General features: G+C 32.1%; 2 protein-coding genes across 6 annotated transcripts in view; one reads left to right on the plus strand and one right to left on the minus strand.

Annotated features, from left to right (window-relative positions):
* Positions 1-10,961, plus strand: part of LOC141450504 (aquaporin AQPAe.a-like) — a 27,396-nt gene extending 16,435 nt beyond the window's left edge. For all 5 annotated transcript variants that reach the window (XM_074121004.1, XM_074121006.1, XM_074121005.1 and 2 more), the window contains 4 exons: positions 4,218-4,361; positions 5,921-6,136; positions 7,892-7,972; positions 8,199-10,961. In XM_074121004.1, coding sequence (XP_073977105.1) covers positions 4,218-4,361; positions 5,921-6,136; positions 7,892-7,972; positions 8,199-8,279 — 522 coding nt within the window. In that variant the 3' untranslated portion in view covers positions 8,280-10,961. The remainder of the gene's footprint in view (positions 1-4,217; positions 4,362-5,920; positions 6,137-7,891; positions 7,973-8,198) is intronic.
* Calr (calreticulin) lies at positions 10,739-16,256 on the minus strand. Its single transcript, XM_074121002.1, has 9 exons — positions 15,992-16,256; positions 15,803-15,907; positions 15,475-15,678; positions 13,139-13,290; positions 12,863-13,009; positions 12,595-12,756; positions 12,306-12,497; positions 11,940-12,089; positions 10,739-11,254 (listed from the first exon to the last, which is right to left on the minus strand). The coding sequence occupies exons 1-9, from the start codon at positions 16,071-16,073 to the stop codon at positions 11,237-11,239; spliced, it is 1,212 nt and encodes a 403-aa protein (XP_073977103.1). The 5' UTR covers positions 16,074-16,256; the 3' UTR covers positions 10,739-11,236.
* Between the last annotated feature and the right edge of the window lie 171 nt (positions 16,257-16,427).

The following is a 16,427-nucleotide window of genomic DNA, read 5'->3' on the forward strand; positions in this document are numbered from 1 at the left end:
ACTTTTATTTTTTTACGGATGTTTCTTATCTTTAGCTTAAACCAGTGTCTTGCAACAGCTAGGAAAATGTTCCTTGTAGAGGCAAGTCGGCCATACTTCCTTAATATCGTTGTTCTGTTTTTGTCTCTGACCACAGTCCTATGTTATCGGTACTAACTGCGACTTCTGAGAGACACTTCTCCATCGCCCTACTCTAATTACGGAACCTGTTGACTAGGAAAATTTCCAGACTTTACCGACACTAAACTTAATTTATCTCTATCATTAAAAACCGCTGAAGACGTTTACGAAGCAGTTTACACTCTGACTAACGCTGAACAGACTTCCATTTGAGAATCGACTATTCACTCACAACATGTAACCTAAACAGTATAACTTACATGTAGAAACATTTCTACTTATAAGAGTAAAAAGCAGAACTTGATCCCCCTGTAAGGAATTTTTTAAAAAAACTGAGAACCGAAAAATATGATGCATTCATTAGAAAACCTGGTTTCCAACCGTGAACCTCACTGGTCAGCTACAAGCAGGCTACTCTACTATAAATAAAAACCTTCGCCAATTAGACGGCATCGATGGGACTTTGGCGAAATCTGACGACGATAAAGATAAGCTCTTGCTCATCACCTGATCCAGATATGTCGAACGACTTCCTAAAATACAAAATGAACTTAGCATTCCACCTCCTCTTTCACTGCCACCAAAAGCCTTTCCACCTTCAGAGGTTACGTACAATATCAAGAATCTTCATTCTAGAAAGTATACCGATTTTTTTTAAATTTAAATTACACTAAAAATTATTAATCTAAACCTTCGCAAAAAGGTTTATTTTTAAATTGTTGGAGCCTCTTTATCAAAAATATGAAGGGCAAAATCCAGTGAGAAATGAGGCAGGCACTTGCAGTTTGCAGATTCAGTCCAAACCCTTACTGTCGCGTCCTCTGAAATTTTTTTTTTTTTTGAAAAAAATTCAAATTTAAAATTCCTGGGATTTTCCGTTATCAAGATATGTTGAGTTCACGCGTACCCACAACCATTTTTAAAAAACCATTTCTTCGAACTCAGAGGGCATCTAAAGGAATATTTAAAAACTCAAAATACGCACGATCTCGCAATAAATAATTATTCTCAGAGTAAATCTTTCTTAACGTAGTAGAGGGGCTGAGGTCGCATTAAACTTCCCACAAAAGTACCACTACACTCACCAGGGATTCAATATGTTGTAAAATTTCAAAGGAAGAAAATCGGATGGTCAGGAGTGAGTTACAAGTTACTAGTTTTTAGCGCTTCACTAGACTTAAAAGAACAGAACTAAATAGACGCTTTCGACAATTACGTTAGGTACGTATTTCGATCTACAGTGAACGCTCCCTTTTTATGTCTCTCACCGGATTTCAGGAAGAGAATTTAACATTTCTTTTATCACCCAAGTCGCCAAAACCCGATACAGGAAATTCCACTTCAACCTGCAATCATACATGAATCCTCTAGCTCAATATGTAGAACGTTCTAGAACTATTCCTGACAACCCAACAAGACAGTAGCCTCTTGATCTCCTCTCTAGAGAAGAAAGTGACAGTAGTTTAATGTTTTAGAGGTTATTATTGGGTAACTTCTCCATTTGTTTGTAACTACTATCGTTCAGTGTAATCATTGTTACAGCGTCAATACGTTGATTGTTGTCCAAATAAACGAGTTCTTTATGATTTCTAAGTTAGAAAATTTAATTACATAAATAATGGTAAAAGGGTCGTGTAAGTATATGAAACACTTTTTTAAAATAATTTAAGGCGTGTTTTAATTCTATGGTATTCGAACTTTGAGCTTTTTTTCAGTACAAGGTCGGCCTACAGTTTCTCACATTACATACAACTCTATCTTACTCAGAGGAGTGAGCTCGAAGACGTTCCTAGGAAGAGAAAATCTATGGGCCGACAACTTGAATCAAACTCAGGTTCTCAACATGGGAATACAGTACGATAACCACTGGAACTAATCCCGTTTTTTTATTATTGATATGAATACCAAGTTAGTTACTAACTAACCAACCTGGCATGCATGTGTTTACATTCAGAAAAATTTGGTAAAAATATCTATAAACTAAAGGCATTTGGTTTGAATAGTCTTGCATGCCAGTTCTACCCTTAACATTCTCAAGAAAATTGTATCAAATGAAGCAAACCGCACGGAAATTCTACTGCCGTTTAGTTTGTTCTCAAAAACATTGTGTTAAATAGCTTGACTTTTTTTAACATAAGACATTGTTGAGCAGGTTATTGTTATTCTAAAAACCCTTTAAAACACTTCGACAAAAATTGAAGACTAAAAACGGCAAAATAAAAAAATACACGACTTTCTCTTACTTCTATTTTCATGATGGTTACGGTGGCCATTTTTTTTTTTTTTTTTATCAAAAAACAGGACAAGGAGCAAAAAAAAACCTATAAAATATATTAATACGTTTATTAACACGAGAACGGTTATTACAAAACAATGGCCATATAATATGGCCAATATTCAGCCGAAACTGAGCGACTACTTGAACTATACACTTGTTAGTTAGTAACAAAATGTAAAGAGTAACTCTTGTAAATAGAAAAAATATTCAGTCTTCTAAAATTTTGTTTTAATGTCACATTCTTTAAAACTATACTAACGACAAGTAAAATACAAATATATCTAATCTTCTTATCTAATTTTCACAATATGAAGGTCAAATCTTAACAAAATCATATATAAATCTTCGAAAAAATATTCATATTTTCATTAATTTCATTGAGTATAATTTAAATTTCATTGAAAAACAGTACAAATAAATAAAAAACAGGACACTTATGCTTAAAAAAAAAAAAGAAGGATAGCGTCTTAAAAAACAGTACTGTCCTGCCAAAAACAGTACGAATGGTCACCGTAATGATGGTACTAACTCATAAGTTTTTTTAAAACTCTGAATATTTAAATCATTTTCATTTCTTATTTCAACTAAATAGGGTGCGTTCCACTTGGCGACCACAACGACCAAAACATACTTTCAGGCGTTCCACTTGGCGACCGCGGTCGTTGTGGTCGTGGCGAAAACGTCACTAATGACGTCATTATTTTCGCCCACACAACGACCACAACGCCCCATCTATAGAGCTGGGTCGAAGTTGGCGTTCAGAGTTGGCGCAATTTTTAAAACAAAATATGGCGACCGAAAAAATTATCTCATGTAAATGAAAGTATTATTTCATGTAAATAATAGAATGTGTTTCTCGAAAGTCTCCAAAAAATAAATAAATAAATAATTACTTATCCCTTTGCACACTAAATCACTGAATAACACAAAATCATTTACCTGAAATAACTTTTAAATTCTTCATCTGAATAAAGATCAGTTACTCTGATAGCTAATAATACGTGGCCTAAGTTTTCGCTTTTTATCATTGCGATTTTGTAAAATTGCATTCCACTCTAATCGGAACTAGATAAAGAACTTTCTAAAGCATTATTAATAAATATCCAACTGTTGCCACAAAAGACATTTTAATTTTATTTAAACGTAAATTTGATAAATACTCCACTAAAATGTAATATAAAAAATTGAATTAAATATATTCTTTTAATATAAGTCAACTTTACCAATAATTAATAAAGTTTATTATAACTGCTTATAAATGGGGTATAAATTAAAAAATAACCTCTTCAAGCTTCTAACTTATTTTCGAGGCCGCCATATGCAATGTTTACATGAACGGTTAAAACGCCCACAGTCCGTTCCACTTGGGTTTTCGATCGCAACGCTCACAAGCAAGTGGAACGGCCAAAATCGCGGTCGTGGTCGTGGTCGTTGTGGTCGCCAAGTGGAACGCACCCATAGTAGAACCGTAGATATACCGAAAGGAAACCTACTGTGAAGCCTTTCCCCCAAGAACTGCACTAAAACGATTTTTTCTGAAAGAAAAAAAAGATTAAAATTAAAGTTATTAATCTCTCACTCTCTCTATGTGTTAGTGAGTGTGTAATACTATGTACGTAGATCCTATAGATATATACACAGTTAACAGAAAATCCTAGGAGTTATTTTCGAGAAAATCTCAATATCAGAAAATTGCCCTGCCAATTAAAGTAGAATATACACCTAATTTAAAGAAGAAATCTTCAATTGCACAGTACTAAAACAACAATAACTTTTTGTTACTTCGTTGCACAATTAATAAATTATTTTCTTTTTTCAGTCATTTGGTCATATTTCCGGAGCTCATATGAATCCAGCAGTGACAATATGTTTTTACATGATGGGGACCATCGAAGCGTTTTTGATACCGATTTACCTAGCAGCTGAAATTATAGGATCTGTATTGGGAATGGGATTACTTTTAGTAAGTGTAGAGTAAATAATTTCTTTGATTAATAAATTTATTTAATTGCATTTAGCATAGAAGAGTCATAAAGAAAATAAAATGAAAGAATAACATTTTTTTTAAAAGTCAGAATGAAAATGTTGTTAATGTGCAGTTAAAAATAAAGAAGGTAAATCAAATTAACTAAAATAATGTATGCCTTAGAATTATGTCCAATTAACATAAATTTAAAGTGGTGCTTCAATTGACTATTTGAAAACAACTATTTGAGAAAATGTTTTACTAATTTTAATTAAAGAGCAGTTGTTAATTTTCACCTTTTTATAACAATATAAGATAATAATCGTTTTCAGCAAATAAAAACAAAATGAATGATGGATTATTAATTATTAAAGCATTTACTTATAAAAGCAAGATGTGATCAGAGGATTCGCCTCTTTTATTATTATCAGAGCATGATTTTATTATTGAATCAACTAGTAAATGAGGGGCAAAATCTGGATGGAAAAAAACTATTTTTCATTTCCAGTTTCTCATAACCAAGAAAGTATCATAATAGAATATGTTAAAGGTACATAAAACTTAGTTTCTATTAGTAATTGCATCATTGACACAGCCTTGTATGTTTTTGATGAATGGTCTCTTCCAATGGATTCTCAGTCACACTGCAACAAAAATATTTAATTGCATCCTCCTTGTAGAGCAAAGATTTTCCGCATTTGCCCGAATAAAAAGGTTTTGATCTGGAGAACCCTTCCGATGCCCTGCAGTGCTTCTCTAATTTTCTTATTTTGTATTTTTAATTTCTCTATCAGAAAATTGCGACTAGATCACAGAAATGTGTTGAGGAATCCAAATAACTAACTACGCCAGCGCCTTTGAGTAAGCAGAATAGTTTCGTATTACTTTACTTAATCTCTCGACGCTCTCTAACAGCTGCAGCATTTAATGATACCAATGATCTCAGCGTAAAAAGCCGTGGGAATGGGGGTCGAACCGCTGAACTCCCTTAATTCAGGCCAAGCAGCCCGCTATAGTGCCAGAAAAACCATATTCCTCCAGACTGGAACCTACTGATAACAACATACCCCGCCGTTACACTCCTCCATTAATAATATTTTTTAGGGTGTTCTCTCTCAAAAGATTAATCCTAATCTTATAGTGCCTCTCATATTCCCATTACCTACTCTTTACATCACTTTTTGGAGAGTAGCATTGGTATTGGGGGGATAACTCACTGTAAAGTGATTTACAATATTGCAACATTCAAAAAACTGCTCTGACATAAAAACAAAAAATTGAACTTACTGTCCACCGCAATGATTTCTATGTTTTTACGTTTTGAAAAGAAACTAGTTTCTATGTTTATGAATTATGTTTATAAAATCCAATTTAAAGAAAATGTATAGGGTACTAGTTAGCACAAAGTCAAAACAAATGCTCTGTTTAGTGAGATGCAATTACTTAAAATTTACATCATAATATCTCATTAAAAGATTTTCTAATTAATAATTATCTCCTATAAAAAAATTAGTGCAGTAAACATTATGTTAATGCAGATACTGTCTTTGTTTTAGCTTGTCACGCCTGTCGGTATTATTGGATCAAGAGATGTTTGCACCACGATTCCAAATCCAACATTAAATAGCTTTCAAGCATTAGGCGTAGAATTTGTTTGTACCTCTTTGCTACTTTTAGTATTACTTGGATGTTCTGATGTGAGGAATGCTGATAAACAAGACTCAGTACCACTTAAGTTCGCAGGTGTCATAATTACCTTGTCCCTTCTTGGTGTAAGTAGTGTTCTCTGTTCTTATTAAGTAGATTATGTACTAGTGGAGGTGCTTTTTTTATTTAATTAGCAGGGTGCTAGCTATTTTAATTGCAATTTTAAAAATATATAATAATAATAAATTTATTTCTGCTTATAAAGTAATACAAATACTTGTCGCAGGGAGTTGGAATAATTCAATATATACGTTATAAAATATTACATTTTAACTGCATGAAAAAGAAAAGAAAATATAGAAACCAACTACAAGAAAAGATAAATAAATAAATGAAATAGAAATAACACTACAAATTCAACACTGATACATGTTGGTTTATATCTCTGATTGACTGTGAGACCAAAATAAAGTACATTCTTATCTCCCTCTCTTGCAACAAAGACTGAATAATACAGCATAAGAGAAAGTAAAACTTAAAAAGAAAACATAAATAACTGAATTCTAGTGATTGCCGTACTTGTTGTGGCCCTCTTACTGTTACATATGTTAATGAAGTACAATTAATTAATTTTTATCATCTTATTAAATTAATACAACTGTTACAAAATGAACAATTTTAAAAATAATATACTCAGTTAAAATAAAGACAGTTTCAATAAATCTGTCCGCTTTAATTTCACTCAATATGCCTCTCCATGATTGATTATTAGCCTTTGGGAGAGGTTTTCTTAAGTCTATGAAGATCCTTAGATGTTGCAATATTTTTTCGTTTGAATATATTTTGTGCTCAGCTGTAATTTTTAGTAATGATAGATAAACCCAAGTAGCTGCCCACATTTATTGCCATGAAACCTCTTGTATAGCGTGAATATTAGGATGTCTCAGTGTTAGGCTGGCACATAATAGGTAGTGATCCCTGAAAGGTGACTAGAATACTGACTCATCCGGAATCCACGATCGATTAAGTATAATTCATAAATTAAAGGGAAATCAGTTATGACGATCTCGCTTGATCCTCTCTATTAATTCTGCTATTTATTTATTGTTGTGGTCTTGTTTGCACATTAACCAATTACTTTATATGAAAGCTGGCATTCCTTCCTAGAACAACACAATGGTCTCTGAATGCGACTTCGTTATTTGATGTGAGCTTAGAGTGGTGTAATTAGTAGTCTAGTTATGATAGTATTTGTGTAATTAAGAACTAAAATCGAAACTATGGAGTCTCGCTGCATCCTATATTTTTACTTTATTCCCTCTAATGAATTTGTAAATAATTCGTAGCGCATCAGGATTCATTATAGCTAAAATACTTTTAGCGCTACAGGTGCTACTTATTGATAAGCAGATTATAGAATATTTAGATTTCAAAACTTTTGTATAGCATTATTTCGTTCTGACCATCTTAGTGGTTATTTTCACTCCACATAAACTCTAAATGACGTTACGAGATCGCTGAGAAAGAGAGAGGGAATGAGTGAGTGATAAAAATTTGAGGGTTCACTTTACTTCATTTGACGAAAAAATCTCTTTGGAAAATGCTCAAACATTTTTCTTTCGATTGGCTATCTGGATTCACTAATACACTACTGTAATCTAAAATATTCATTGCAGCTTTCAATATTATTTTTGTTCACTAATACCTTAACGATCAATAACTCAGCGATTGTATTTATAAGTAAGAATGGAGAGTGAGTGATATTCTAGTGATAAGCTCCTAGACGATGTTGGATGTATGGCGAAAGCCAATGCAAAAAAATTAAAAATAATAATTTAGCAGTTTACAGTTTTAGATTCTTCATTTTTATTATTTTACAGGGACCCTACACTGGAGCAAGCGTAAATCCTGTAAGAAGTTTTGCACCAGCACTCTGGAGTCACAATTGGACAGCTAATTGGGTATGTTATGTAGATGTATAGGAGTTTAATTAACATAGAAATTGAAAATCCACCATTGGTGTGCTTCAGAACATACTAATAAATGTTTCGTTGTAAAGAAAAGGAAATTATATGTTATATCTACCCTAATTCTATGGTAGATAGATCTGTTATATTAATTTTCCAAGTTTTTTTAGTTCTCAACATCAATAAAATTTAAGAGCTAATGAAGTATTATAATTTACAGGTGTACTGGGTTGGACCTTCACTTTCTGGCTTGATAACACCTTTTTTCTACCAATGCTGTTTTCCACCCGTAAGAAAATGAAGACTTGCATAATTAAGTGAATGATGATTATAATTCATTTGTAAATATGTACAAATGTTCATATCAGTACAAGGACAATTTTTAAAATTACTAGTGGTAATAGTATAAACATTTCTTTACGTTAAAGATCATAAAGCAAGTAAATTTAGCTAAAAGAATAATGTTTCATTCTTTTTTTATTAAGTGGTAGAGCAAAAGGGATTGATTGTGATTCGAAAATAAAAATAATGCGCAACTTTTTATAATATTTAGCAAAATTTCGTTTTTTATGAGTTAACAAAAAAGTTTAGCGCATAGCGCTTAAAAATTAATTAAATATGATTTCTTGATTTAATTGTAACTCAACTATAAAGAAAAGACTAAATTTTGAAATTAAAAATATTTAATTAACTTAAAAAATTTATTTATAAATAATAAATAAGGAATTATCACAGTGGTTAACATACTAGATTCCACGAGGAGATCAAGGGTTCAAAAAACATAAGTTTTCTTAGATTTTATCTTCCCTGGAGCATCTTACAGCTGACTGACAGTCAAGAAAGAACATTTTCTGGAAACTGGCAGTGCACCGAAAAAAAAACTCCGTGCGCCAATGGCCTCAGATATTCACGTGCCTTATATTAAAAATTTTTTGTGTAGCTCATTTGTTTAGCTTTTGCTTAGCACAAATGGAGATTAAAAGTTAAATTTTGCACCATATAAAACGTTGTTTGTAATTTCCTTTCGAATTTTGCGTTCAATATTGAATATAAATATATTATACATTTTGATTTATATTTTATTTAATATTGAGTGTGAATTACAGACTTCACAGATGGTAATCTTTTTAATAATTCAAGAGTATCAAGTTCTTACTTATCATCTTTTATTCTTCGTATTAATGATTTCCCAAGTTTTTTTAGTTCTCAACATTAATAAAATATAACAGCTTATGAAGAAGTATTTGATCTCCCTCAGAAGAAAAAAACGAAATCAACATAACTGGCCGCCTTAGAAGTTGGACATAACTGGCCGCCTTAGAAGTTGGACATAACTGGCCGCCTTAGAAGTTGGACAGAAAAATTTATTAATGTAAATAAAAACATTTAAAGCAACTGTTACTAAAATCCTTACCTAGAACCTATGACGTCAAAGTTACACTTTTAAAACAGTCACTCCTAATTTACTACTTCAGTATCGTTACAGGTTACAGCCTTCGATGTAAAAATGCTGAATGGTTCTAGACTAATTTTCCAACATTAAAGAAAGAGTGTCAATGTTAAGTCCTGATAGAAACAACCTGAATTCATCGAATAAGCGACATTAAATTAAATGTACGGCGGGTTCACTCTCATCACAATTGCAACGATAATCCCCTCACAAAAACTACCATACAATAACTAATTTAACTGGCAGCAGCAAAAGAAAACTCCTAAAGAAAAAAGTGACCTCCCTCAAAAGACCTAAGGGGATTTTCATATTTCAAGGTCTTCGTCCAGATTACTTCTATCCGCGTTGGAATTCTGCATATGCTAACCATGGAGCTAATACCTTCTCTCTGGTCATTGTTGTTTTTTAAATCCTAAAGTGAAACAACAGCCAAGCTAGAATTTTACTCTAAATACCTTGATATGGGGTACAAAACCCCATTTGTGGTATGGGTTGATTTGTAATTTTCTTCTACGGACTTTTTGAAGGGCACTTAAGCTTAGGAGATCCCGGGTTCAAGGATAACTGATAAATGAACAGCAAGCCGCTAAAAGCTTTAAAACTTAGTGTACGAAAAAATAGTGCATTCCAAGTGCCCTGCTTCCACTCGTCTCGATTGAAGCCAATCGTCAGTAAGTAACATTAATTGCTCACTCCTGGATATGTCTCAAGTAAAGGAATCCCGTAAATGAGTCTTGTAGACACTCGTTTATCTGATTATTCTTAAGTGAATTCCATTAATGACCTAACTTCTAAGAAACATTTATTACAATAATTAAAAACGGTTTATTAGTCTAACATGGTCCAAGGTCATGGACTGAGGTGTTCATGACTCTAGGCTTCATCCTCCAATATCCAGGCTGTCATTAACATTTACCATCTGGTTATTACCATTTATTGTCAATGCACGAATAACATCATCCGTAGAAGACCCTTTTTTTTGAAACCCACATAGTTCATATTTATTTAAGTAATAATCTTCTAAGTAATCGAATCAGAATGTTTAGTATTTTCCAATTAATCTCACTTACCAACTTTCCTGAAGCTAGGAAAGCGGTTTTTATCAATAAAGCATTGGTCAAATGAGATACATCAGTCTAATTAGCCTTCGCTCTGCAGAGGTGTTTTAAATGCATGGTTATTCCAATCAAAACGTTACATACAATTCCTTTGTTTTGTATACATTACTAGTCATTACCTAAATACCCTAATCTTAACTTTATATATATTGTAAAAAAAGGATTATAAAACAAGCATAATCACCTGAAAAATAAATATTAACAGTTCATTTATTCTGCAAAGAACAAAAATCATTGCATTCTACTTATTTGTTCAACTAGAAAACATTCACAAATATACACAAGTATACAAATTTGTTTTCGCCTAAGGCGGTATACATAAATACTGTCCGCAAAGATGCGTTTCGTATCTGTGATGAGGTGCACATTTACACAACGAAAATAAAAATTAAAAATATAAATTAAGAAAAAAAAACAGAACACTGCACTAAATTTTAATTAATTCACAATTGAAAAAACTTCACACGTCCACTAATTCTCAGTCTTTAAAAAAAATTTACTTGACAACGTCGAATGTCACTTTTTTTTACTTTTCGTAAAAAATAATTATTTGATGCGCATTATTAGGTAGATCGCTTTAATAATTTGTATAAAAATTCGTGGAATGTCCAATGGTTCACGATAACCTCACCTATTCAATGTTTTGCTTTAAAGGAGGCAGTTAGCTCCAAGAATTAAGTTCAACTCTTCTTAAAGTTCGTCATGTTCCTGTAAATCAATTACGAATCAATATTAATTACATAAAAGATAGATTTTGTGACATTGAAATTAAACTACAGTTCCAAAAAATAAACTTCATTCACAAGCTTAAGTTTCTGAGATGAAAGAAAAGTATAGTGGACTTCTGATTTTTATTCTGCAAATTCTGCGTTCGTGCAGAATCTAGATTATGAATTGTACAAATCACAAGGTTGTTTTTGGGGATACTACGGATCAATCTTCTGGAAAAAGATATACTATGATACGAAAAAATATGGAGCTGGGTTCTACTGAAATGTGACGTTTCACTTAAGGTATGGTCTACAAGTGAAGTATAGCGGAGTTTCGTCGAAAATAAAAAAATATGATGAATTGAGGGTAAGAGACTTAACACATTGGAACTAAGATATGATTTTGGTATGGCCAAATTATACTAAGACTGCCTGAACACAGTCTTCTAGTAGGTTTCCCCAGAGAAAACAGAAAAAGACTTCCTTAGTGAAGGCAGGATATCGGCCAATGGAAAGGTGGGGAGAAAGGAGATTGGAGGCAGAAAAGAATAGTATACTGGAATATTAAATAATGTGTAACTTTTGCCGCAGTAATAAATAATCTAAGTCCCTGAACGCTAAACGTTTATATGATGTACTTTCAAATAAAATTAAGTATAATTATCAATTAAACGAACTCTTACCTCTCCCGTTTCTGGAACTGCGTTTTCTTCTTCCTCTTCTTCGTCTTCATCTTCATCTTCGTCGTCTGTTTTGGTTGTAGAAGCCATACTTTCTTCAGCTTTTTTATTTTCTTCTGCATCCTGAGCTTCTTTCATTTTTTTCTCTCCAGCCTAGATACAACACAAATTATGATTTTTAATAATTCAACATAATTATAAAAGTGCATTTATTCTTTTTATTCAATTATTGCTTCAGAATTTGTAAAATATATGTTTGTAAATATTGTACAGAATACGCTTCTTTTAATTGTAACAGCTTAATATTCCCGTAGGGTCTCGTTTTGAGTTTTAAGAGTATATCTTAGATTAAAAACTCAAAATAATAACCTGCATCTCTTTAACAATTTCGGCTGCTGTTTTTGCTTCTTCAGGATCATCAGTTACCAGTAAGTTGCCAAAAATTGTGCCTGATTTAACTTGCCAAAGATCTAGACCGATGGCACAGATTTCTTTACGGTAATAAAGATCTGAATCAGGAGTGTACTCTGGATTATCAATTTCTGGATGGATCCAGGGACCCTGTTTCAAAAGTAAGTTAGTATGAATTTCAAATTTCAACAAACTGACATTAATAATCATCGACTGCCTTCTACTTATGAATGTTATTACAACTCACTTTGTAATTTGGATTGTCAATTTGTTTTGGTTTCCACTCCCCTTTGTATTCTGGATTATCGATTTGTGGAGGTTCCCATTCACCATCCATTTCAGTATCCCAATCGGCTGGTTTTGAAGCTTCAGGATCTGGAATAGTGGCTGGTTTGTCCCAATCTTCAGGCTAAAGTTTTTTTTTTCGTTATTTTGTTAATTAAAATAGATTTTAAATGTTAATTTTACTGTTAAAACATTAAATGTTAAGCACGTCAACTGAAAACCAAATTCACCTTGGTATCGTCAGGGTCATCGATGGTTGGATTATCTTCCCAATCATCTGGTTTTTTGGCAGCTGGATCCTTGATTTTCTTTGGTGGCAAGAAATCGAAGTCACTTTCAAGATTGCCATCTTCAACTTTTTCATTGTCAATCAATACCTTTTAACAGATAACACAAAACGTATCGTGTGTAAAAAAATTAATATTTTCAAGTGATATGTATATAGAGCAACTCACAAAACTATTATTCTTTTAACATTGTTTATTTGGAATTGATGGATGACTTACCTCGTAAGTATTGTCAGGTTTTACAATAAGCGTGTAGATATGAGTATAGACGTCATCCTTACATCTTATGTCTTTATTAATAAGAATATTCTTTTCTTTGTAGGAGAAAATGACATGTACCTTCTTTGTTCCTGGCCCACAGATATCTGGACCTGAAACATTATTATTGATATTAATTTATTATTTGTTACGTCTTTATTGTACTTCTATGAATTAACTTTTCTTTTCTTTTTTAACAATCAAATGCTTAGAGACAAGCTCATTGCCAGAGGATAATATATTATTTGCCGGAAAAAAATCTAATTAAATTGTTAATACATTTTTTAAAATTTAAAATACATTTTTCACAAAAAAATATGAGTGGCAAACAAATTGAATTTAGAGAAACTAGATTGAGCGGCGATTCCATTCAGTTCTCTTTCCTGTTTACTCCAATATATTTTAAAGCTTAAGTGAATGAATACTTTAAAACTGCTTTCTGAATAGAAAGGATCCCTTTTGTATTAAATGTTTACCATATACAGGAAACAGAACATTAGATATAGAATTCCACGTGACTATTTCTGGCCAGTTTCAGTGCTTTAGCAATTTTCATAGTTAATACATCAAAGAGCTATTCTTTTTCTTATATGTTTTATTCGAACACATGCGATAGAATCGTAAATGGTAGCCAAATTTACTCCCAGTTGCTGAATAAAGTTATGTTGGATAAAAATACGAAATCTGTCAGAAATAGAAAAAAAACTTGCGAGCTACATTGAGTGCAATCCACGAAATAAACGTATAATCAAGGAACAGTCACTCTGAAAATATTCTTCGAATATATAGAACTACTTAACAATTCAAATAAACGTAATGAACGTGGCATAACTTGTCTTAATTTTTGTTTTAGATCAATTTCCAATTCCTCATTTTTCATACAATATGACACCTACTTCTCGCAAATTTTCCAAATATATTTCATCACATCATAAAAATTGCTAATTTTAAATTACAATTTTATTTTAAATATATAAACCCATTTTGAAAATGTATACCTTAAATGGTTATCAATAAAGTTTACATACATAAATATTAACTGCCACAACCATTTCGAAGTACCCTTATATTTTTTACTAGACCTAATTTATAAAACATTTCAGTTACTTCATTCTCAGTTCTTATTGTAATTAAATTGCACTTTAAAAGATGCGTGAAGTCAAGATTTTTCCTTAAAATCCATCTTTATTAAAGGATTTGAATCAAAAGCGATGTCAATACGAATATTGTAAGTAATACAACGTATTCAACAGATTCACACTAACAATAAGCGGCTTGCTTAATACGCCGAATTAGGGAAGCAATGAACGTAATATCCCTAAAATTAAAGGGGTCGTAGAAGGCTAAAAAGGCGCTTTAGCGGTAATTGCCAAGAGAACCCTCTCATGGAGCCCCTTAAAAAAACTTCCACGAAAGTAACGGTTTCAAACGAATTCTCAGCTTCACATGTTTCACACAATAATACGAGAGGCTAATATACTGATGTTAGAGAAACTAATTTAGAGGTTTTATTAAAACGTTTTCCCTGTAAAAACTCGAAACCTGAAATCATAACATACCTTGACTCGAGATAGGAAAAATAATTAATTTAAAACTTAAGCTTTCCTCCTGGGATTTTGACACTGTAGATCTAACTTTGACTTTCCCCTTGATACTACAGATCTATGAAAACTGAAATAGAAGAAATCGGCTCCCAGAACAATGGGACAGTAGAAATTCTAATTCCCTAATTCAAATTACTATGATAAGTATAATTATGGATCAAATTTGTAAAAAAAATACCCCATTTTTTACATTCTCTCAATATTCTTTACTAATTTTTAAAGGTGGGATCGAGTTTGGAACTGTTAACAAATATTTTAAACAAGGCAACGTCTTTGTCGAAACGTCAATTAGTTCGGTTGTTTAAAAGAAAATATCTGCTTTAGGAGTTCCAATTTAAGAGAAGCTATATTCCACGACGTTAAAAATTCGAACATGTAATCAACGAATTAGGTAGGCAAAGGTGGTTTCATTAGCACCAACGTTAGCGGAAGCTATTCATTTCCCTTCACTCCTTACTTCTCTATGATCCTATTCCCACACATTTCTTATTAAGTCTATACTTTTGCAACTATTAAAACACCAGATTTAAAATACGCTGGTATCTCTCTTGTAAGATATAACTCACATTCACAATTCCTAGTATACTAGGAAAATAACTACTGCAACCAACTTTCTTGGTTCCAGAAAAATAGTGTTATGTTTTGTATATACATATATAATTGATATATTTTCCTAATATATTTATTTCTTACCAAACATAATTTCATAAGGGGATTCTCCGTGTAAGTTCTTTTGATCTAATGTACAATCGAATAATTTGACATATCCTCCTCCACAGTCAATGTTTTGTTCGTGCTTCACTGAAAACTGTACTACTAAAGGTTTATCCTTGTTTGAAAATGAAGGAAATTTTCTTGAGATGGCATAAAACCTAGCATCTTGAGATGTCTGAATTCCTGTAACATACCAGTATTGTAAAACATAATAGTACATAAATAAAATTTCGAAAAAGTAAAACAGACAAAACGTATGTACATTATTTTTTAAACGTAAAAACTTTAAAATAAAGGCATACATTACCCTTATCTTTATCGAGATCATTATAAAATTTGCCGGCAGTCCAAGTAAATTTCCCAAATTCCTTTCCTGAATGTTCGGAATAAACCCAATTTTGTTCCCACGAAGCTATAAAGAAAAAATAACAATGTAAATTGAGAGTGCAACATTAGTTGCTAATAACACAAACCACCGGCAAAAAAATTTACTTACAGTCTGGGAATTTCTCTTCAAAATATACTTCTGAAGATACTGTAGTAATCAGCAGGAAATAACTCAATACTACCGTCCACATTTCTACAATAATTTCACAAATTCTCTGCTACAAAGTGTACCGATTTACCTTAACAACAGAACACAATGCAGCGGTGTGAGCTATATTCTATCCGAAATCTCAAGTTAAGGGACTTCAGACAAATGGAAGTTCGCTATTGGCTGGCTGAATCCACCAATTACAAGGTACCACGACTCAAACGCCTTCCACTGTTTGATCTCAATTATTAGATAAATTATTATTAATGATATTTACAGTTAAACACTGTTTTTTTTATATAAATATAAAATAATAATGCAAGAATATTTAAAAATAATAAATTTCTCTAGGCATAATCTGCTGTTTTTGTTTCTATAACAATAGAAGTTTGTAAAT

This window comes from Rhodnius prolixus, unplaced genomic scaffold, assembly GCF_049639745.1.
Source record: "Rhodnius prolixus isolate KJV_2025 unplaced genomic scaffold, Rpr scaffold_2, whole genome shotgun sequence".
Classification (NCBI taxonomy): Eukaryota; Metazoa; Arthropoda; class Insecta; order Hemiptera; family Reduviidae; genus Rhodnius; species Rhodnius prolixus.